A 26052-nucleotide genomic window follows, 5' to 3' on the forward strand; every position below is an offset into this window, starting at 1 on the left:
CTGAGTATCCAACGGACCATCCATGCTATTCAGACACAAACAAGATGGTACTTGAGAAGTTCAAGGATGAATATGCTGGCAGAGCTCCTGATGAATATGTAGGTCTACGATCAAAGTTTATGCCTGCAGATGCTTCACCAAAGATCCAAGTCAATTAGAGAGTGGTTCAATAAAGAAAGCTAAAGGAGTGAGGAGACCAATACTTGGACAAGAACAGTTGAAATCCCACCCAGATGCTGAATGATACATCACCTTTCAGGACTATCTCAACTGTCTCTATGAGAGCAAAGACATCTTTAGGAAGCAGGTGATGTTTGGTACCAGGAAGCATCAAATCATGACGCTAGTTCAGAAGAAAAAAGCACTAAGCAATGCTGATGAAAAGAGACATATATTGGATGATGGAGTTCATACTTTGGCATTTGGACATCATTCTCTTTCTTGTAAAAGGAGCAATGATGATGATGATGATGATGATGAAGAAGTTGATGAACCATCTGCAATAAAGCTATGCCAGAGTGATAATGAGTAACAGCCACCATTAGAGAACTGAAAATTGTATAGATAAAACAATCCCATACAGAATGTACTTCAGGATACTGATAAAAATTAATAATTGTTATAACATGACGTCAATGCTATTGAACTCATGAGAGTCAATGCTACATATATAGATTTGTGCAATGTGCATTTCATTTGTATATTCTTTTCAATAATTGAGATTTGTTGATAAATACCATATATTTCGTTATTATTCAACAACTTCCTTATCACTTGGCTATAAGTACATTATGATGTCATACAGACCAGTTGAAACATGAAAACTTTCCTGTTGAATCATGATTCATCCATTGGAAAAAGTTATCTCAACAAAAGATATCCATCTTGGTGTAACGGTTCACAAACAATTACACCTACCCTCTACCTACCTACATTCCCTTAACCTACTTATATACAATAGAGATTTTAACCTGGGACCTCTGACTTGGAAAGCTGACATGCTAACCACTAAAAGGCTTTGAGGAGAAGAGGGGACAATCTGCTAGTGCATTGAAAAGGATACAGTTCAAGTCACCACTCATTGATTGACAAAAGTGAATTGGTCTAGGATGAGAGAGGTTGTACAATGGCAAAACTTATTCAAAGTTATTGATTTTGATAGGGTGGTAAAAGGTTGTGGTATAGAAATAGAAAATAAGAAGAAGCAGCACGGTCCTTTGTTCCCCAACCATAAAGATGCATTATATGTAGACCTTTAGGGTGTGGTAAGACAAATCAGTTGTTCAACATGCTTTTTGGTACAAATGGAATACATTTTTCAAATATATACCTTTTTTCGAAGACTACATTTCAGTCCAAGTATAAGTTACTTATACCTGAACCACATGAACTGCCTACCAATTCAATAATTATCTTCAATGACATAATTTGTGAGCAACAGGATGCTATCAGGAAATACTTCAGTGCAGGCAGACACAATGATGTCAATGTTTTTTATTTGGCACAGACCTATAGCTGCATTCCAAAACAGCTGATTCATGACAATGCAAATTTTCCAATCATGTTTGAACAGGATGAGCTGAACTTGAAGCATCTGTATAGAGACCATGTAGGAGATGATATGACCTTTGATCAGTTCAAGGATATGAGTAACAAGGTTTGGTTGTCAGTGGCACATGCATTCCTTGTCATTGAACACTCATCAGGACAGAATGTGGGGTGCTACAGAAATGGTATCGACACCCATTTAGTTGAGGTGTAAGCCCAGTAGAGGATCAGTCTGTTATTGTGAGGCAAGCAGTATGGTGAAACCTCATCAGAAGGACATCAAGAGAAAGCATAAGGAGCTCACACTTGGAAGAGAATTGACAGAGGAATAACATGCAAAACATTTCAAACCACTAACTGAACCACTGGAAAAAATTATTGAGACTCTTCAGATTCATGCAATCCAGCAGCAACCACCTCCAGCTCAGCAACAAGCACCTCCAGCTCAGCAACAGCCACCGGCTCAACCAGTAGCAGAACAACATCAGCTTATACCGCCTACACCGCCAACAACTCCAATACAATCCAGCCGTGTTAGATGTCCATTACCACCACAACTAGATGTTGTTGAGAAGCAGAAGGTGGAGGAGTCACCGACCTATGAATCATTAGGAGAAGCATCAGGCTCCACTCCGGCTCCAAGTACTTCTGCTGTTGCAAGAAAATTATTGTCCAAGGCTAGGGATTGGAGTGATGTGGAGGAGGAGAAGGAGGAGGAGGAGGAGGAGCAGGAGGAGGAGGAGGAGGAGAAGGAGGAGGATGAGGATATTGAGGCAGTGTTGAATATCTGCAGTCTTAAGGAAGTGCACAACATTTATACTGTCAAATCCCAGCCTCTCGTTGAAGCATCATGTGTCACAATCTTACTCCAAGGGGGGGGACACGGAAATATATAATTTGAATTGTATGACAAGGAACTAGGATTACAATCGTTTAACCATAAGTACAATTGCCTCGTATAGTAGGTCTTACCTTGTGTTGGCAAATATTGCAGCCTATTTTGCTCCGTGGACAGGGGAGGACATACAGTAAAAAAGTAATTAATAGTTAAAATGGTTAGATTAAATAAAATAATTGAACAATTATAGTATTTGAGGTTATGATTTAACGATAGGTAATTGCAGGTTGGGTTGACCAACTTTTGTTTAATTGGATTGTTGGTACCATTTAATTCAGAGTATCTAAGTAGAATGACTGGTGTATGGATGGAACAGATTGAAAAAGTTAATTTGCTCAATAGAGGGTTTGGCGGTCTACAAAGGTAGCCGAAGTAAGGTATCTGAATTTCTAACTTAACGCTGTAGGTGGTTATAATATAGTGAGATGGAATTAAATCCAATTTAATAAGAAAATGCAGTTCAACTTGAATCTGCTGAGTGTAAATTATGCTGTCACTAGGATCAGACGGAGATAGTGATTTTGGAGTGAACTTTTTCTCTAAATGATGACTAATATATCTAGAATCCAATAATTGTGCCGTAATTAGGAAAGATATTAGACCGCATGAAACAACAGACAGAATGGCAAATCCATGCGAACCAGGTCTCTGATAAGTACTATAGGTTGTATGAAGGCAAAGTGCTGAACCAAAATAGTAAATATTTCGAGTACCAAGTTTAATTCTAATGTTGTCTATACAATCTATTACCTCTCTTTGCGACGTTGATCGGCTGATAATGCAGGATTCGGGAGTCAATTTATTATTTGATTCTTCGGGATATTCCCAATAAAAAGATTTATTACTTGATAAGAAAATCGACCACCATTTACCACCAGAAGAAATAATAGTCTAATGATGGATACTATACTCGCTAATGTCTGACTATTGCAAAACAGGATGTGTCCTGAAATGATCAGTATGTGTCAGTCGAGAAAGAATGAATTTGGAGGTATAATGAAGTAAACCCAGTTTAACAAAATGGTAATATGGATATATTCTGAGAGGTAAACTGTTACAGCAAATATTGAATAAATTAATGAACAGATTATACAAATTATGACTTTCAATAGATACAAAATGAATATTGAATGATAGCAGATTTAAATCTCTAAATTATAAATACTATGTAAAAAGTTTGGTACTCTTCGATTGAACAAAATAAAATGGATACTAGCCCTTGGAAAGGGTCATAAACTAAACTAGTTAAATAAGAAAAACAAGTTAATACAAAATGATGATTCAGAAAATAGAACAAATTAATAATTAAAATTATTCTCAGGGTGTTGTTTCGCCTAAGGAAAATAGACCTTTTGGCTAAGTACAGCTTGGATATTTAAATTTATTTAACACTAAGAAAATTAATTATGATAACTTTTGTACCCTTAATACTATAGTCATGACTTTCTCAAATGGATGAATTTATACGCTGTACAATTTTCGCAGATTTATGGGGATCCCCTTTTATATATTCGAATAACTTACGTAGACTTTTGTTTCTGTTTTTTGGTTTTCGAAATATATTTGGCCGTAGAATATATCGTTCCGGCTGGATCCTTCCACGTGGCGAAAAATGTTGAACAGACTTCACTAATATAATTTCGGGGTTTATTTAAATGAAATTTAAAATCTTAGTATCACAATTATTATAGGAACTATGGAACAACTTTTTTAAAACAGAAAGACAAAGATTGAATTACATTAAACATAAATTAAAGCTTTTGAACAATTAAGTACGTGGACTAGGTCTGCATCCTACCAATGATCCTTGCAAAAATGGCCTCGAGTCTTCCTCTTCTAATTTCCACTTGGGTTTCTTCTTCAAATTTTATCTCGCCAAATTTACATATTAATTCGGGATTGGTCCAATTCTGTGATGTAACCAGTACGCTGAATGGGTGGTGTCACTGTGTCCAACTTTGAAGCTTCCAAATAGGGCGAAATTCCTGATTTTTAATTGTTCCAAATTATCATTTAGTTTATATAATTATAATAATACACAAATAAATAATAGAATTCGTCTATGATGATATGCATTTAAAATTGGCTTCGATGGATAGCTAATGATTATAGAACATAGACATGCTTTTATAACATAAAGTAGACATAATATAAGAATATATATGCTTATAACAATAATGAACACAATAATAAATAAATACTTCTTCCTTTTTTTCATTTATATGGTTTTTTATGTGCTAGAATATCGACCCTCAATCGTCATAGATTGGCTAAGCTAATTTGTCTAAGCCAATAAGTATATTTTTATGATAGTTCATTAAATAAATATTTAGGCCTATTCGGCATGGAAATTAAACTATAAAAATGAAAATGTTAATATTATATGATTTTTATGATCGATTATTAGTTGAACTGCCTTCTCAATTTGCTACTTGTTAACAAGTCAGCTTTGGTCTGTTTTGGGGTTATGTTTTTGTTTCAAAACTAACCTTCAAATATAATTTTACTGATCCAATCCATATACATACAAACATATACGGTTTTTTCTGTGAAAAAATTTTGCAAGGCATATAATTACTGATTTATTTATTTCCTATTTGTAGGTTAGATAACAGTCATCTATCTACCTCAGATAAGATTGGAATGTTTTTGGTGATAGAATTTATTTCGTTCTCATAATGGCCTATGAATAAATCTATTGTGTTGTTTGAGGGCTGTACAATTATTGGTACATCACAATACTCAAAGTGGATTGAGTGGAACCAAAGTGGGTCCATATGTTTATGGAGCAATGTTGAATGATAGTAGTGCAGATACTACATTTGGACCAAGAATAGTTAGAAATAAGTACTATCCCAGTAGTAGGCATCTAACCTTTGGAAGTGATGGCTCAAAGATTGAGCTGACTGACCTTGCAGATCAAGAACATAAAATGATTTCTGATGCAACACCCGGACCATGTGTGCTGATTTTTAAAAAGAAGCCTAACAATCAACTTGTGTCATCACCTGACTCAAATGTATACAAACACATTCTGTATTTGACCAGTTTGTATAGGAAACTGTGACCCTATTAGGATACCCTATTCCACCCTCTAGGTTAACTAATAATTGCGAAGTATTGCTATGATGTGGACTAGCTACAGCTGGGTATGGGTCTGGGTCAGTGTCCATACTAACTGGTGGAGATACTGGACCTACACTTCTCCCCCTATCCTGATTCTTTACCCTCTGTCTCTGTCAGGAGGTATTTAGCTTGAAGGGAAGAGTGTGTGCTTGTGCTGTTGCTGGCCAATTCGGCCCTCGGCTCTTGGAATTCAGGTTGGGTGTTAGGGAGGATTGAGGTAACTCCAACCAAGGAGATGGATCCAGATATCAGATCCCTATAGATAGTTATATTTATAAAGGTAGTATGCAATCTGAACCAACTGCAAATTGACAGCAAGCAAAGCTGTACCTGCAAGCCCGGGATAAACGTTGTAGGTGGAGGAATTTGGGGCTGAGTTCAACAAGGAAGTATATGGAATTTTGTTAGGATTTTCGCAATTTGTGACTGTGAGCTGTCAGTGTGCAGACTGGACCTGCACACCCGGTATTAGATTAATATGATCAGAGAGGTGTAGGTGGTATAAGGTTCGGGTTATAGTGTATAGAGTTTGAGATATGGAGAGTATTTTATCGGGCCTGGGGATGGAGATTTATTAATAGAATTATTCCTCCCTATAACTGATGGGAGTTTGTTCAATAACTCACAATCTGAGAATAGCGATATAGCTCTCAGCAAGCTAGACATGCTAGCTAAATACAGTTTATCAATCCCAATTTTATGGTAATTAAAGTTTAGAGGATAAGGTTTCAGGTGTAGGATTTCTGAATTGCAAGCCTGCAGCTGTGAGAGGATTTTCAGCAATTCTGAAACTGCTAACACAATTCCTGCGCTAATCTGGTGACTGCGTTCCAGTTATTAAGTGCCAATCTGTGACAGCCCTTAAGGGTATGGGAATCACTCTCAATCGTCCAAAACACTTTTAAATTAATAGTCAGTATGTTGACTATTATGAGAGGAGAGGGAAGGATTTACAAGGATTCTCATAAGCTTTTCACTGGTCTGAGGACCGTGACTGGGTTGATCTCTAATCTGTAACTGAGATCCTGTTCTAAACAAGGTTTCCTACACCTCTTGCTGGTCTGAGGACCGTGATGGGAATGATCTCTAGTCTGGAACTAAGATCTTGTGCTAAACAGGGTAGGAAAAATTAAGAGAAAGAAGGAGAAAGGATGCCACAGTCAAGGAACTTTGGCAAGGAAGTCCTCAAGCTGTACCTGAGAGCTAGAAGGATTTTGCAATAGGGAAAGTTAAGAGAAAGAAAGAGAAAGGACGTCACAGTCTGTGACTTTGACAAGGATGTTCTCAAGCTGTACCTGAGAGCTAGAAGGATTTTAGAATAGGGAAAGTTAAGAGAAAGAAAGAGAAAGGACGTCACAGTCTGTGACTTCTACAAGGATGTTCTCAAGCTGTACCTGAGGGCTGGAAGTGTCGCAGTCTGTGACTTCAACAAGGACGTTCTCAAGCTGTACCTGAGAGCTAGAAGCGTCGCAGTCTGTGACTTCAACAAAGCCGTTTTCAAGCTGTACCTGAGAGCTAGAAGCATCACAGTCTGTGACTTCAACAAGGATGTTCTCAAGCTGTACCTGAGAGCTAGAAGGATTTTAGAATAGGGAAAGTTGAGAGAAAGAAAGAGAAAGGACGTCACAGTCTGTGACTTCGACAAGGACATTCTGAAGCTGTACCTGAGAGCTGGAAGCGTCGCAGTCTGTGACTTCGACAAGAACGTTTTCAAGCTGTACCTGAGAGCTAGAAGGATTTTAGAATAGGGAAAGTTAAGAGAAAGAAAGAGAAAGGACGTCGCAGTCTGAATGACTTCGACCAGGATGAACTCAAGCTTCACCTAAGTTCTCTAGGGAAAGGACTGGATTTTTCCTACTAGGAATTACAGCAGGTCTGAATTTGCTAAGTAAAGTTAAAATGCAGGACCACTCAATAGTATGGAATCTAAACAAGGAAAATTCACTCTTTAAAATTGAGATTACCTTATTACAGAAGAGGAGATGCATACAAGTGACCAGTACTAACATACAGTTACCCGAATCACTGCAGAACCAAATACAGAGAATAGCAAACAGATTCTCACTTCCTGTATTAAACTCAAAGATGTCGTGAAGTGAGTTAAATTTCCCACTCAACTATTTGTAGCACAAACTCACGATCCCTCACAGGTTTCAAAACCAAGGACAACTTGATCACCCTCAGTGATACAAATTTAGGAAAAATAACCAACAAGAGAAAAAATCCCCAAGGAAGTTCTATCTTTGAGTTGTCTGGAACTCATCCTACAATATTCTATACTAACACACAAAAATAGAATAATTCCCCTAGAGATAGACTAGTACTGGGAATATCGTAAGGAGAGGAGATTCGCAACCTGTTCACACGCTCAACCACCGAACAACTGACTCTCTCCCAGGTCTCCTCGAAGTAGTACAGGGTCGCTGAAAATTAGGAGGCCGGGGTAAAAGAGATTGCCGACCAATAGGAGTCTCAGGAGATGATCATGCCACTGGTAATGTGACAGGGTATGATCCAGCTGCTCTTGATGCTAAGGGTGCAACTATGATGACAATGCTACTAATTACTATTATAAATTAGGCCAGTAAACAATCTTTCTCTTCCAGAAGTTTCATGAAGAACAATACCGACCTGACTCGGTAGCTGCTTATCGTTTTGATGATACAGGTGCTGCTGCTGCAATACCAGATACAAGAATGCTCAGACTAGTAAACAGGATCTGGAAATTACTGGTTCTGATAAATCTGTTGCTGATAATTTATAGGGGTTGATGGCGAGGGTGATGATGTACATACACAGCTACAAGTTCAACAAAATATATCTGGCAGTCAACCCTATTCTTATCCTAAAATAGAATAAATCTGCTAAATTTTATACTGGATGACGGTTCTCCATTCTTCACAAAATTCACTTTGTGACACCCCACTCCTACTAAGGATGGGGGGTGGGTTTGGTGTTGAATGTACAAAGTGACGTTGGAAATATCGGCTACAGCCATGCGACATTTGTGTCAACATGTGGAGTTCAACCAACAAAGAAAGAAAAATCAAGTCCAGGAGAATAATACATCATATCTGGGAGAAATACAAATTGGGGAATAGAGAGTCGGCATCAACAGTATCTTACTCTGAAAAATTGAGAATGGGGTTTAAGATTATGGTGAGGATGGTGTAGAGCTATGAAACTGAAATTCTTATGTATCTGGAAGCAGCAGCTGTAATAAAGAAAAATATTTAAAAGGAAATTTCGACGACTGTACTGAATACCAAAAAAAAAAAAACAACAGAGGAAAGGAAGAAAAATAGCAATAATAATCCTCTTCCAAAAAAAACTAATCTCCTAATTACTACATTATCTTGAACAATGTGAGATCAATGTTGCACTCTCATCCTCTTCCACTTGCCATCAGGACCGAGCACTTTAAACTTAGGACAACTGGCCCATCGCTTATGAGCACCTGGCTTATTGTAAGGTTCATACAAAATGCAGGATCTGTCGAACATCGGGGGATTCAGGGTCCTGGAAGTAGATGGCATCCCTGGCAGATGCTGGCGCTGGTGACTCTACCTCCATCGTAGTAACCTCCTCGGCTGCTCCAGTGACAGACAATGTTGATTCTATGTCCTCTGCTGGAATAATTCTGTAGTTAGTCAGCACCTCATGTATCACCTGAAACAGTACAGGGGGAATAGCCTCTGGAACACGGGCCACTGGTAGGAGGGAAGAAAAGAGGGGGATGATGTGTGTGGGGAAGAAGTGGTTGTAGACAAAGAGGATGACGACGTGCAGGGAGCACACTGCCGGTGACCATCTGTCGGAACAACCTCATTGACCTCCGATGTTGCCACATCGTCTTCTGGATCAGCTAGTAGCTCATCTTTGTCCTCGGCTGGGACTGAGGATACTGCTTCTGGATACGGGAATGACAGGGAAGAATCTGATGAACCGCCATGTGAAAGTACGTTGACCACAAAACAAGACAAAGAAAATTCGAAAATATCTAATTCTGGGATGCTCCGACCAATCTCTGACACTTCCTCAAGCAACGGTGTTGACAGTGCATATGGTAAGTTGCAAAAATGTCTATTCAAATGGAAAATAACATATGACACAGCATTGGAATAAGAGAGTGAATCACAATAAAACAGATGGAATTGAAAGTGAAATGCTGGAGCCATAACCAAATTTCTCAACATAGAGTGATTATGTATGAGCCACAATATACGAGCCCTAAGCATTGTATCAGCTAGCTGACAAGGGTCAAAGAGTAACATGGATGAGTTGGACCGGTTCACAAGAGCAACCACCACCCCACCCATAATTTCTATAGGAATCGTCCACTGTGCTTCACTAGATATACAGCACAAAGCACCATGCCGCTCCTCCACCAACATGTTCCAATGTCGCACCTTCAAACTATGGAACAACACACCCTCCTCCCTATTCTTCACTTTACAGGAATGCACTTCAGAGATGGACAAAAACCGATCAAGTAGACAAGGCACCATACTGCTGTGAGAATCGAAGCACTACTGAAGCAATAGAGAGACAACTAGATGGATTTACACAAAAATATTCAAGAAACGACAGTGTAGAAAGATAAGATTATCATAATGGGGAACACAATTGAAAATGACCCTACAATAAACAGATAACGAGAATATCCTGAAAGAAAAGGTTTGGACGTCTTATACAATGCAACAATGATAGAATACAACTATTCATCAGGGTACCCAATATACTCCAACTTATTTCAACTTCGGTGTAAACTATATTTACATATTTTGTAAACATCTTTTCGATGAATAAATAAATTTCAATAATTGAAGAAGGAGAGAAAACACAGAAAGATGCTGAAAAACGCTGGAGGAATGCAAATTTTTGGCTTATCTTCAATGAAATATTGGAGTTATCTCATCACAAACTCTCATGACCCTAGTTGAATCACTACAGAACTTTAACGTTTTCTGTCAATCTGTTCCCTAGGAAAGCAGAAAAACGCTAAAAACATAGATTATGGGCTATGTTTGAAGCTACTTCAAAGCTGAAGTTATTCGAATTATTGAATTACCGACACACAGATGAGACTGAAATAAAAGCTTACATAGGCTTATTGCTTCTATCAAGTATTCTAAAGACAAATGATGAAGATAGGCAAGCATTATTTTCAAAGGATGCCACAGGTATACCAATTTTTCATGGAACTATGTCTGAAAAAAGATTTGAGGAGTAGACTGCGCCCTTCATATCTAGTAAATCTACCCCACACTTGGTTGAATTGTGAAAGCAAATAATTTCTGGCTTCTTTTTCTCTGGATCTATTTCGGCATGATGGTGCATACTTGAGATGAGAATAACTGACTTGTTTTTCTTTGGAACAAATGACACTAGTGTAGGTTGTCCATTGAATACATGGATACTTGAATTCAATGGGTGTTTTGAGTCTGGAAGTAATTCTTTTGGGATGATCAATATTTGTCCTTTTGCATAGTGCCAACATATGTCAAACCAACCTTACTTAGCTTTCCTACATTTCCAATAGTTGAAAAATAGTTATCAGCAGTAATATTTCTGTTTGTGTTTTCAAGTGGCTTACACAAGCACATTGTGTTGGCTTCATCAAAAACTGTTGTTCTTCATTAGAAAGCCCATGACCATCTAACCCTGCTCCTGTATAAATATAGGCATTGAACAGGTACAATGTTTTAGAATCACAAAGACACATTGGGCCCATTCCCTGTACATGGAATGTGGTAAATTGTCTGATTCACAATTTACCAAGTAAAAAGTTTCATGTTCCATGGGAGGAATTTTGACAGATTCTGTTCCAGCTCCAACATTCTGCCCCACAGCCAAAGTGTGGTAAATTGTCCAACCTGGTACAGTTCCAACAGGTTCCAACTATCTGAGCTCTCATTGTAGTCTGCTTGCTTCTCTGCGCATGGGCTGATAGTTTGTTTACCATAGCATAGAATACATAACCAACAATATGATGTTTGATAACTATTTATTGAATTTTTCTCCATAGAAAATTTGAGAGTAATGGAATAAAAGAAATTTACACTTTTCTAGACGGTAGGTTTGTAAAACAGTCTTTCTTCATTCATGCATCTAGTAAACGACACATTTTAGTGTAAATCAACTTTATATGTGCACGCCAAAAGCTTGAACCAACGATTTTGAAATGGCGTTCTATGGGAAGATTTTGCACTAGTCACGTGATGGAACAATTTACGATTAGAACTGAAACAATTTACTGTACACAGAATGTACACAATATTTACAAACCATATTCTTTTGGTTTTTTGGGCATGTAAACTTTGAATCTGCAACGCCCATGAAATGGCACCAACATCTCATCGATCATCACTTGTTCTGACACGTTGTAAGCTTTCTGGGAATTTTTTATGAGCATGTTGAATATTTCAGTAATAGCTGCTGCCTTGTCTGCAGCTTTTCTCTCAGTTCTACTGTTTGCATCATCAAATCTCAAACATGCAGTGAGTATTTCAAATCTTTTTGCAGACATAGTTCCATGAAAAATTGGTATACCTGTGACATCCTTTGAAAATGATGCTTGCATATCTTCGTCATTCGTCTTTAGAATACTTGGTAGAAGCAATAAGCCTATGTAAGCTTTTATTTCAGTCTCGTCTGTGAGTCGGTAATTTAATTCGATAATTCTGTTCCTGGGTCAAAATTACTCCTTGTTTTCAAAAGTTTATGATTTGTATTTACAACAATGATTTCAACCATTTTTTTGTCAAAAATCAATTCCCAGACATCAGTTTGGTTAGGGTTACATCCCAGGGCTTTTGCATGAGGTATTAGTCCTGGTAAACAACGAATAATATTATGAGCTGGAGTTCTGACAGTTCTACTTTGTTCTTCAGTCATCCATACATAACAAGGTCCATCTTCATTTTTCCTCAGTCGACCAAAAATATATTTTGGTTGAGTTCTTCTTCTTGGTCTGCACCTTCAATCTGCTGAGGAAGCTCTTCTTCTTGGTCTGCACCTTCAATCTCCTGAGGAAGCTCATCATGAAGAATATTTTGATACTCATCAACCAATAGCTCCGGCGGTTCATCCAAAGGCTCATTGATGTCAGAATCTGTAGAATCTTCATTCCTTTTGTTTGACAAAATAAAATCTGGATCTGCATCAGAATCGTCTATTTCATTTCCAAAATTTTCATCACTAGACACTAGACGCATTTGTTGTATTCTTTTTACATAGTTGGGATGTGAAACACTTATTGGTGGAGGAACAGTCCTTTTTTTCTTATTAGTGGCTTAATTTGGAACATCCATTGATGTAGTTGGCTGATCCATCTGGCTAAAAACAATAATATATACACTAAAATATACAGAGTGTCCTGTAAAGTAATGACTCCAGTATAGCCACGGTATTCTACAAGCTAATATATACTGAAATTGTCATGTTCTCCAGTAAAAACAGATTGAGAATTTTTGTTGACCACCATTTTAAAAAATCCAGATATTAATTTTTTTGATATTCTTATTTTGTAGACCACATATTAATTAGTATACCCACCAAATTTCAAGTGAAAATTTTGATCTGTTCACAAGATATCATGCCTACTCTTGAAGAAGTGGTGGATTATAGGAGTGGTAGATCCGGTCTCCCAAGCACAAACTTGAACCACATAAACTGGAAGACCCAGTCAAGCAGACCGCTTAGGTTTTGAATCAGTAACAGTCACACACAAGGACACAGCATTGATTGAGTGAAAACTGGTTCGTCAGTGCAAGAAATGGGTGGGGGAAGGTATCAGGAATAACAGTGCCGTCTGGCATTCAGGGCTGCCACACCACAACAATTAAAAATGACCTGGTGCCTGTGAGACCGGTCTTTTGGTTAGAGTGTTATATGTTTAAATGTTTAAATGTTTGAATGCTTAAATGTTTAAATGTTCAAATGTTTAAATGTTTAAATGTTTAAATGTTTAAATGTTTAAATGTTTGAATGTTTAAATGTTTAAAGGCCATTCCACACAACACGTGGCGTGCGTGTCTGGACGCACACCACGCCGGCCATGCTAGCCACATGCCAATTCACACCGCCATGACTGTTGCGATGCTATACCAGCCACGTTTCCCGTCAGTATGCAGGAAGATGTCAACTCCGACGGTCCCGTGGTGTGAATCTGGATTTTCTTGTGGCTTACCTTGGTTTGATGACTCCAGCAGCAGCAGTAGTAGTGATAATGAGCTGGTTTTATTGTATTCGGTGACAACACGGGACCAGTGGGTACATCCAATCAATAAAAAAGGAAGACCTATGGCGAATTCCATCATTTAATGCGTGACCTTGAGGCTGACAATGATAGTATACATTCTATACAATAGTATCCATCTAGTATACGTTCTGCGCATGCTCGGACCGAAATGTGGCCAGACACATTAAATGTTTCAATGTTTAAATGTTTAAATGTTTAAATGTTTAAATGTTTAAATGTTTGAATGTTTAAATGTTTAAATGTTTCAATGTTTCAATGTTTAAATGTTTCCATGTTCCAATGTTTAAATGTTTAAATGTTTAAATGTTTAAATGTTAAATGTTTAAATGTTTAAATGTTTAAATGTTAAATGTTTAAATGTTTAAATGTTTAAATGTTTAAATGTTTAAATGTTTAAATGTTTAAATGTTTAAATGTTTAAATGTTTAATGTTTAAATGTTTAATGTTTAAATGTTTAAATGTTTAAATGTTAAATGTTTAAATGTTGAAATGTTGAATGTTTAAATGTTTGAATGTTAAAATGTTGAAATGTTGAAATGTTGAAATGTTTAAATGTTCAAATGTTTAAATGTTTAAATGTTTTATTTTCACAGAAAATAAATTTGGGATGTTATGATTATTCCATATAATGCATATGTGTAGTTTATTCCACTCATAAAAAAGTTTGTCGATTACCAACTTTTCCATGATTTGCAATCCAAATTCACGAACTTGATCCAAGAAATTACCCATTATTAGGAAAACAAACAATTTTTTCTGAAGAATAGTTATATCATCAGCTTAAAGAAGAATCAAGGATTTTGCATGCCAAAAAAAATTATTCTGTTCAGTAGTTATTGAGCAGAAGAGTTGTAAACAAAAATATGGGGTTTCAATAAAAATAACTAATTAGACACAATTGAAATTTATCTTTAAAATGAGTGAATTTATATAAAAAAGTACTGAACAAAAATGATTTCTGACCTGTTTTACTTCACTAATTCAATATTTATGAAGTTTTTGGAGATATTTTTTATTTTATCACTGATGATTTTAGGACGGTTCAAAAAAGCTAGTACAGCCTAAGATTGCTCCATTCCACAGGGGGCATTCATTCACTGGTCAAACAGTATATATACACTCCAGAGTGGGTGGGGAGTCTTCTAATTTATTTCTATTTATTTTTGATTCATTTTTATTTATTTCCATTATTATTATTCTTTCAATTAAAAAAAAAAATTTTCACCTTGACCTTGACCTTGACCTTGGCCTTGACCTTTGACCTAATGCGATTCTGGCGCATGTTGTCCCAGAACACACAAAACTATACTACTGTAGTGGACTGGTTTGAAGGTGGGATTGCTTTGTATTTTACAATACTGGAAATCCTTATAATGTAAGGATTATATCTTATAATATAATATACATATATAATATTAATAGATTAATATTTAATATTTAATTTAATATATTAATATATATTATATACATATATTATATTCTCATCTTGACAAGGATTGTAGCAGCAACGCCTTTGGTAAGAATCTGCAGACATATTCTGCACAGGTTATTGTAATATCACATAGCAAATATTGCTTCAAGCTCCATACTGAGCCCATCAAGGTCGTGTTCTCTATACATTGTCAGAACCCACATTCGTTATATCAACATGGCTATAACGTGGAGTATCTTAGAATTATCATCACTGTCAATGTGTACAAAAAACGACGTTGCATATACATACGTGTATGTCAGGTGGGCAACATATAACACGTCAACATCAACGTGGGGCATACTATTTATGCACCCAAAAAGTGACGTCACAATATAAGAAAGCGAAATGAAACTCACTCACTCACTCATAAACACACCTAAAAATTTACGTGACCATGGAGCTCAAACTAAGGACACATTTAAAAAATATCCTAAAGTTACGACCAAAATCGGCATTGGCGTTATTCCTGCGTTTTTTTTTCAATTTTATCAGCTATTTCGAGAAAAAATGAATATATAATGTTCATATTCAGTAAAACACTTAGATTTGATATGAAATCGTTATATTAGAAAGACTCAAAGATCATGCCAAAGATACGCTGAAAGCCGGAGGTTTTTTAGCGTCTTTCCAGCGAGTCTACTAAATTCACCTCAGTTTTTTTAACATTTTCGAGAACTAATGAAAATGTTAAAATTTGTTGAACAGGTTCAGCTGAGGTGTAAAAATTCAACTCTAGAAAGGCTTTGAAGTAACTCCAAACATAGCCCATAATCTACGTTTTTAGCGTTTTTCTGCTTTTCTAGAGAACAGATTGACAGAAAACGTTGAAGTTTCGTAGTGATTCAACTAGGGTCATGAGAGTTTGTGATGAGATATAACTCCAATATTTCGTTGAAGATAAGCCAAAAATTCGCATTCTTCCGGCGTTTTTCAGCATCTTTCTGCGTTTTCTCTCCTTCTTCAATTATTCAAATTTATTTATTCATCGAAAAGATGTTTACAAAATATACAAATATAGTTTACAAAGTAATTTAATGAATATCTCCGTGCGCGGATGATTTTTCCGTGTACAGGGGAGAGTCCAAATAGATCAGACAGTTGAAATACAGTGGTATGAATGGAAGAAATTGTGAAACTGAAAGATAGCTTCAAATCAAAGTAAAATATGTCAATATAATATAACATACAATATTGATAATTCATTATAAATTTGAGCTCAACGGCGCTTAAAGGTTTCACCATTGGCAGTCATAACTTTATTTTGATACTAGCAAGTAACCCGCGCTCCGTAAAGGTCCAATTAAAAACTTCACAAACTGGACCTACTGTCGAGATCTTGAAGAATTTAAAATAGGCCTGTAACCATCCTCGGTAATCCAAGGATCTATAAGCAAAATTTCAAGTTAATTAGTCCAGTAGTTCAAAAGTGATGATGCGTCATTCATGAGTTTCCTATCCTGTACGTGTATAAGCTGACTCTTTCCTTTATTACATGATAGATTAGTCCAATATATTATATTAGTTTAATATTAGTTCTATTCTAATAATAATAATTTTGAACCAATTGAAATACACTGGTGTGATTAAAAGAAATTGTGATGTAGCATTTTCTCAGCTGGGATATGGAAATTTTGTGTTGAGAGGACTTTAATATCAAAATATGTAGCACTGGCTTCTGGAATTCGTAGGTGTTGTAGAGAAATCTGCAATAAATTGACGTAGTTACGCAGAATCACAGCTTTTGATGACAGAGCGTAACCACTAACGAATGCCTGAATGCCTGCAAATCTAGGGCTCAATTGAAAATGACTATTTTCACTGGAATCCAAGCGAGTGTGGATGACAGTTAACCTAGATAGTTTTGTTGTCTACCATCTTGCATTAAGTACAAATTTCATTATTCATATTAAATTTGGTATCAAAAACTGTTTTTTTTTCAAGATAATCTTTTCTTGGTTTTTTCTTACTTGATTTAGTAAGAGCAGAGTTAATGCATTTGAAAGAGTTAGAGTCGATCGTAATGATGAATTGAAAATGAAAGACCAAAATGTAGAATACAAAATAGAACGAAAAACGTCTAATAGTGCAGTCACTATGTAAATTGGTGCTTGCAATCCATATAGTAGTTCTGATTTATCAATATATTATTTGGATACATCCAGAACCAATTTTTTCATGCGAAATGTCCTTGTACTGGATACAACATTGCTCAAAAACCACGTAATTTGGATTATTTTCCAGTTTTCTGCTGATTCCGCCAATTCATTGATTGGACAGAAAAATGTTTGCTTTCGCCTTTTTTTCAATTCATGAAAATCTGAATAAAATGAAATAATTCGGAACTCAGCAGAAACATTAAAAACAACATTAGAAAAATATCAATTTTGATGGATTTCAATTTTTTATGAATAATATTTATCATTTAAATTTTTAGCTTGTGCTCTACAATCAGATAGAGCACTCTGCACCAGATAGAGCACTCTATCCCATATGGATCTCCAGGTGCAGCTAATAACAATGATCCTTGTATCTTAAAAAAACCTAATTCTTAGCTTCAACCATCATCATCAACTTCATTGTCCTCACATTTGAGATTTATCATTTTTGAATTATTATACATTTGAATGGTAACCACGCGACCACGTATCGATTGCGTGCCGGCAAGATTCAACATTCATGAATGTGAATCTTTACTTGCTAGAAGGAAAGAAAATGTTTGGGAGATTAGGTTCTTCCTTTTGGCAAAATATTGATATTATTCGAAATGTCTAATCAGTGCTCATTAACCGTCTGAACCGTCATCATGAAGAACGTTACATTCAAAGAACTGATCAAATGGAACGTGCTCATTATGGTGCTGTCTTGGGATCAGATGGCCTTGTATCATTAAATCTATTTATTTTGATCGCCATATGATCGCTCTACTCAAACGTTCGATAAAATATCGTATGAACTTCCAATTCGATGTGTATGAAGTTGCCGCTTTGATCACATGCGCCACTGTATTCACGACCACTGAACGACCACTACACGGCATCCGTACGATAAAAATCGTTGATCGATGTGTTTGTAATCACCCATTTATTTCATTGCGCTACCATTGGAATTTGGTCGTTCGATAAAAAATCGAATGACCAAAATCGATGTGTGTGTAGCTAGCCGTACTGTGTAGAGCACTGATCATCTGGACTAATAATTATATTGATGCATGACATTGTCTGGATAACTGATTTTACCAGTAGACACGGCCCGGTTGAATAAGACACCATGTTGTGTCATTCAATAAGGTACCGTACAGTACCTAACTCAATTCTTCCATTTATTGAAAAATTGTACTACACCTTGATTGCGGCGGACCTAATTTGCCGCTTGAAATACAAGGTAGATTAGGCTTTCAGAGAATTTCAATTTTTTATATCACACAGCGGAGATCTGGATAACCAATATCCGGATAACCGGTGCTCGACTGTATATTAATTTGATAAATGATAATAATTTTATAACATATTGAATTGATAAAACATATTTTAGACAATGTTGTATTCTAAAGATTCAGATACTAATGCCATGTCAGGAAAGTATTTGATTTGGCTTTAAAAAATAGAGTAGAAGAATACAATAATATTGTGATAATAACTCATATTATGATAATAATCTTCTATAGTATAATACAGGAAAGAATTGGCTTATTTGAAAGAATTGTGAATAATTTTCGAAATCTTTCACGTTTATTGCTCATTTTTCTCAGGCCAAAATTGAGTTGTCTTTCAGGGCGAAGCCTCATGAAGCATTTATTCGGGCGTTTTTGCACTGACTGCGAACGATCCGACAGGGCAGGAAGCTCTCCGATTGGCTGATTATCAGCTGATTGAGTTGGCGTTCGGTAATCAGCCAATCGGATAGTTTCCTGCCCTGCCGAACCGTCAGCCTCCAGTGCAAAAATGCCCAAATGAATGCTTCATGTGGTTTGGCCCTTATTCAAGAGGATAAAAATGTTTTTTTTTGTAAACTTGATTGATTTTTCCCAGAAACAACCCGTATTCTACAAAGTGGTTAACCAGTTGATAAGTGTAAGAGATATTTTTGAAATCAAATACTATCCTTACATTGAAGTGGCTACTGTCGACTATTTGGGATCCAATAAAAACAGCGCCAAAATTAAAGAAATCAAGTTCATGTACAATGATGGGGGAAGGTTTTATAATCTCAAATTTGGTGAGTAATTTTTATCGAGAATGATTCCCGACTATGGTCTATACTAAGATTCACGTCATTATACGTTATTAAGTCAATGGAAATTATAGGACTGCAGTCTCCGATTTTCTGTCAACACTTTCATGTATAGTCTACTACAGATGAAGTTATTCCGATAAACCGGTATCTCATAATATCATATTAATTGTTGATCCTTGTTAATAATCATGAACTCCAACTCATGTATTATAATTTACTCCACAAGGAAATATAATTATTCCCTCATGATAATGGATTTTCGTAGTTGAGATAACATATTCTGGTACTTCTTTATATTTATTCGTAGCCAACAAACGATTTGGCAACGGTGTGGAGCCAGAAAAGGATAGAACTATCTCAAAACAGTTTGGCCATCGGAACTATTTTTCCCGCCGCGCCCATCGCCATTCAGATTCCATCTGTTTGAGTTTTATAACACGGAGCGTTTTTATGAGATTATAATATGTAAATTCGCTCACGTTCACTTGATGAAAACATTTTTTCTCGAATTTTTAATCTTTTTTATAATTTCCACTAAACATTTTTCAATTCCCAAAATATTGTTTAAGAACTTAGAACAGTCAATAGTACCTAGATAATTACAAGTACTGTAACATGAATGCTTACTGACTTCATAGTTATTATCAGATGATAATCGAGTGGAACACTTCGTTTTTTCCTCAAGTTGACCTGCATTTGATATATTATGTTCATAATTGAATAAAACATTAAAACACAATGCATTTGAATTACATAGCATAGTCCTAATCTTATTGATATTTCATCTTAATCTTGATATTGATCTTATCATATTGATATTTTTGTAAGTTCATTGTTTATAGTTTTTAACCTCCGAAACATTATCACCAAACTACTGAAATATGCAAATGGCTGTGCAATGCAATAAGATAGGATTTCAAAATTTGTTTGGAATCTTAATGGCTAATGTGTGCCACGTATTAAGCTAGCCAATCAAAAGCGTGAAAGGCAATGGCCAAACTGTTTCAATTCTACAGTAACAGCTATACTGTATAACCAGTAACTATAGTATGGTTATATACGTAGTTACTGTAAATGATAGTAACTGTACAGATATCTTCTTTGTCTAATAATAGACAAGGATAGCAAACCAAAGTTTATCAGGTGCTGATGAGTTTATAACAGTTTGTAACGTAAATTTCACTTTATGCATGTGTTTGAGTGATGGAAAGAATGATGATCATGATCATGATGATACAGAAGTGAATATAAATTATCATTCAAGCAGGTGCACAAACACGGTTAAATTTAAATCGTGATTAATTTCACGAGAACCAATCAGAGAAGCCTTCTTTACGAGAAAGCAACCGGGCCTTGATAATTTAGATCTTTACAGATTTATTTAATTTACAGATTCTAAGTTGATCGATGAAATTGTGATGGATCAAACCGTGCACAAACCACAAACAAATCCTAGGTGAGTAGGATCTTATATTTTGTATTGCTGTCACATAATTTTATAGTTCAAATTGTTATTACCGATTGTTATTCCAGATGTTAAAGAGTTAAATATCATCCTAAACTAAAAATCTACGATTAAATTCGACGTATTATTACGATGTGGACGAGGATTTTAATCGGACTATTCGAGTAACTTATTCCACTCTAATTTTCAAAACAGACTTATTTTTAATCTTTTTTTTTTGATGAGAGTATCACCACATAAGCTCGAAGCTTTTGTGCGTATCAATTAAGTTTGTTTTTCGGTAATTCTTCAAAATTTCTAATATGTGAATATTTCCTTCTATGGACTTTATAAAACGCATTGTAAGTCAGAAAAGTTTCATTCTATTTTAAAAATTTAAGTATGTATTTAAAGTTTTTCTCCATGTATTTTAAAGAGTTTATGATGGAGGTGATGTGGAAATAGGAAGATATAGTTGATTAGCCAATTACTCTCAATTTCGGTTCCCCCAAAAATTTGTAACTCAGCAGTCAATGAAGATAGAGAGCTCCGGATTATTTAATTTTATTTGAAATTTTATTATCTAAAAATAAGAGAGTTATTTGTTGTGTTGATTTAGCAAAATCGAAGGAAACTTGAAATGAACCGAAAATTTGAGGTTTTTGGTGCTCTATGTAAAAAGCTTCAGGGCTAGAAAGTCAATTTCTTGTATAAGCTATTCAATAGGCCTACTCCAGAATCATTGTACGTTAATATAGCATGTTCGGAATTAATTCCCCAAACGGCCCTTTTTCACTACCTCGTGACTGAACTATATGTTTTTCATGTCGAGATATGATGAATTTATCATTTTATTTTGAATCAAATTTTCAGTTTTAACGAATATGCACATTCTATCGAACCAATGCGAGTCGGGAGTGAGAGAGCAGTCAAAGACTTTCTTTTTACACCCAACGATAAACCTAGGAAATTGATCAATATTTCTCCAGCTGGGATGAATTTGAGGATCGGTTCGACATGGCACAAAAAATTCGAAGGTGGACTAGCTAGAACTACAAATGAGTACATGTAAGTAGGCTGGACTTGATTTCATATTTGATTTTTTTGGGTATGTCAACATTATGCTCTTTGAGCACTGGTCGTTATTCAGAGATAATATGGACTAACATATTTAAAACGACTATTCCAATTGAGAGTTTTCAGAATCTACACAGATCCAATTTTGATGATTTAGGTACCGTAGAGTGCTTGTTTCAAATGGTTTCAGAACTATTGTGCTTTTTGAAGCCTACTGATTACCAGTGATGGTGACATTGCGATAGATATATGAATTTGATATTTGAATTTCTGAAAAGTATCTCTGTAAACGTTATTGATCGCAGTTTGCATGTCAAAGATTATCGGTAATAAATGTGCAGGTTTTTTCAGTTCTTATCAAGTCAAAAAAGCTTATCGAGCCAAAATTCAGAATAAGTTGTAATGAGTGGTGGTGCCATCTCGAGACTTCATGAAAAACTGTTTGGACTCAATTGAAACGTGAGATTGTTGAGCGATATCAAAGGAAACAGCGAATCGCGCCATGCGCGTAATCTATACTATCGACTACGGTACATTTATTTTCAAATAAGTGGTTGTGACAATATTCCAAGTCTTGCTATTTATGCATACAATTCAGACTGGGAAGATAAAGGTAATTTGTCTTCAGCTAATAGAACTATGAGTGTAATGTTCAAACAAATTTGACATTTGACTTGAAATAGTAGATCTTGAAAAAATTGAATAATGGTATCGGCAAATACATTTGAATTTCTGTTTGTTGTAACAGTTGCAGACGAGAGTATGGCCTTGACTTTCCTCATATATTCACGCCAGAGTGTTCTGTGAAGCACAAATTCAAAAACTCGGAAGAAAGTATTTATGCAAAAGTCACTGCTGAGGATTTCCCAAGAATGTTTACGGTGGCAAACCGCGAAGTCTGGCTTTGTACAAATAATGTGAGTAGGCATATTTAATTATTTATTCTTATGCTTACGTAGGCCAAAAGTATTATAAACATAATTGGAAGCTGTCCCTATTCTTATCTATCCACAAATAGAGAGATTTATAAAAATAAAACATCATACAAAATAATTTCATGCATGGGCCGATTGCAGGAATGAGTTGCATTATGAAATTATAACTCAGAAAACTGAAGCATAGAAAAGTAAAACATATAGTACATATTTGGTAGATTACATGAGTAGCTATTGAATACTACTATTTCATATACATGAAAAGAGTTCAATGTAGCCCATACGTAATTGTGGGTACCTATGATATTTATCAAACATAGACACTCAAATAATGGATTTAAAAAAATCAATAATACCTACCCTCCACACAACAATTAACCATTCATTAATATGACGTTTAAAAACATTGTAAGAGAATGTTTCAAGATTTTTTAAATAAGATAGGAATCTGGAGTATAATATGATTGCTTTGTAAAAGGAGTCTGTTAGATTTTGATATTCTAGGAATGACTAAACCAACTTGGATAGAGTTTTTTGTAATCATGACAAATTCGGATGAAAATATGATTGCTTCTACATTCCACACCTGTATAGTCTCACATAAATTTTTCAGCCACTAGCAACATGTAGAGCAATGGAGGTCTACCATGGAATGAAAAAGTATGCACATTCACACAGAAGATGATGCATAGAGGTGTACCCCCCCCCCATATTGTTGTAAGCATATCAACACACGTTAACCCCTACACCAACCACTAATATATATGTTCTTTATGCTCAAATTCGTAATGTTCGAGTGTTGTGACCGCTAATATGAACCGCTCTAATGGAACTGACCAGCATTTGGTGCTCCCTACCGGTATTGGCTGGTATTACTGGTATTATTAAAGATCGGTTATTTCTAAAATGTATTTGTCTTGAAAGGTATTCTGTATTTTCTTGTGTTAGTGCTTATTTCCATATTATTAATGAGCTCATATTAAGTTAATCCTTAGTACAAAGTGGAATAAATGGTCAAGTTCCGGGATATTCATTGCCCCTGGGGCACAATATATTGGCGGCTGGACCAGTGTTTTATTGGTTTTTCCATGGGACGGCTACTTAACAATGATTGATAGATTATATATGCAGTTCGGCGCGACTGAACTGTTTATTTCAAATTAGGGGGATTGGAAGAGTTTTGGGCAGAAACTTGTTGACTCTTCACTCATCTTACCGTACCTAATAGGGTGTGTGCACACAGAAAGCGGTCAGACTTTCCTAGTTCTAGCGGTCTTAAGAGGATATAGATATACGGCTAACATAGAAAGTAAAAGTCATGAATCACCCTTTCAATTCATTCTGACACAACATGTTTAGTCATTTTCAAGTGTGAATGAACAAAATAAACAACCTTGATTTTCAACTTTTATTGTACATACAAGTAGACCCGAATGACAGACAAGGTGAACATGGCTATAGATATACACTATAACCTTATTACACATTTAGCTGAAATACGTGTTTGAAAGACTTAGCCGTCCTATCACCCAGTCCAAGCTACGAATCTGTCCCGCTCACACCAGCGTAACGTAGCTTTCAATATTGGAGATAGGATGGCTACGTCTTCCAAAGACGTATTTCAGCGTAGCGTAAGATCTTAGACCTATCTGAACGCTGATCGCTGACCTTAGACCTGAAGCCTTAAGACCTCTCTGAACGCTGACCTTAGACCAAAAGACCAAAGACCTATCTTAACGCTGACCGCTCTCTGTGCGATAGGCCCACACCCTTATTATAAATGTAAACGGAGAAATCGCCTACGGACCTGTACTCCATAGATCGAGTAGTTTAGACGAAAAAATCATGGAGAAATTTCTTCAGGAAATTACAGATCTTGGCGAAATTTTGTATGAGGATATGAAATGTGAAATTCCGATGCAACATTTGTCCGAAAGTGAAGAGCGCGAATTTCAAAATTCAGTAAACTGCGGGCTTTGTGCTGAACCGTTCTCAGAAACCGATATTAAATGTCGACACCATGCACATGAAACCGGTAATTACCTGTGTGCAGCACACGTTTCTTGCAATTTAACAGCTCGTACTCCAAAGTACATATCATGTTATTTTCATAATTTCTCCGGTTTTGATTCACATTTTATTCTGAAAGCGCTCGGTAAATGTAAAAAAGAAATATCCTGCATCGCGAATACGTCAGAGAGATTTTTGACACTTTCGGTAGGCAAAATTAAATTTTTAGATTCCTACAAGTTTATGTCTGAATCCTTGGAAGTATTGGTGCGTAATTTGATAGAAAGTACAGACATGGAAAAGAAGTTGGGGAAAGAAAGTACATTGGAAAGAACTTCCTCCAATAGAATGTTTTCATAATGATTTAACGGACACACCTCTGACACGCGAAGAATATCAACATGCACAAAGAGTGTTCTCAACATTCAATATTTTCATTACCTTTCAACTCAATGCTCGAACATTAACTAAAGTTAATTAATTAATCATTACACTAACTTAATCTAAAAGAAAAATGGAATTTTCTATTAATTTGGAATAATACTTTCAAATCGAATTCGCCTATTCAGATCATCTATTTGAAATGAATTTTCAAAATGCATTTCAAATAGTTGATGTGAAAAAGTCAAACACAATAATATTGAAAGTCATACAGATAAGAATGAATGGAATGCCAATCCAGCCAGATGTGTGTGGGGGCAACACTCAACATTCACAACAAGACCTTGTGGAGGTCGTGAATGAATGAACACATGGCGTTCAGCAGATGTGTAAGGGCAATGGCCTCACTTCACAACAAGGAAGCCAGCCGTGTGAAGTGAGGCGTTGCCCGACCTTGACACAGTGAGCGACCGAGTGATGTCAGCTTGCGCATGCGTGCATACATCAAGCTATAAAAACACATTTTAATTTCTTATCACTCAATGCAACTTGCATAGTGTGGAGAGTGATCAACACGTATACTAGTGTGTGTGTGTGTGAACTGATAGGTGAGAATTGAGAAAAATTTTTATAGAATAACAAACTATTTTTTTAATGTTATT

General features: G+C 35.9%; 1 protein-coding gene across 1 annotated transcript in view; it reads left to right on the top strand.

Annotated features, from left to right (window-relative positions):
* Positions 1-22999, top strand: part of LOC111047297 — a 42232-nt gene extending 19233 nt beyond the window's left edge. The window contains exons 4-7 of the mRNA XM_022333021.2: positions 19339-19525; positions 20936-20999; positions 21861-22055; positions 22813-22999. Of these exons, the coding sequence (XP_022188713.2) occupies positions 19339-19525; positions 20936-20999; positions 21861-22055; positions 22813-22999 (633 nt within the window). The remainder of the gene's footprint in view (positions 1-19338; positions 19526-20935; positions 21000-21860; positions 22056-22812) is intronic.
* The last annotated feature ends 3053 nt before the right edge of the window (positions 23000-26052 follow it).

The sequence above is a fragment of the Nilaparvata lugens genome, chromosome 3, assembly GCF_014356525.2.
Source record: "Nilaparvata lugens isolate BPH chromosome 3, ASM1435652v1, whole genome shotgun sequence".
In the NCBI taxonomy this organism is placed as follows: Eukaryota; Metazoa; Arthropoda; class Insecta; order Hemiptera; family Delphacidae; genus Nilaparvata; species Nilaparvata lugens.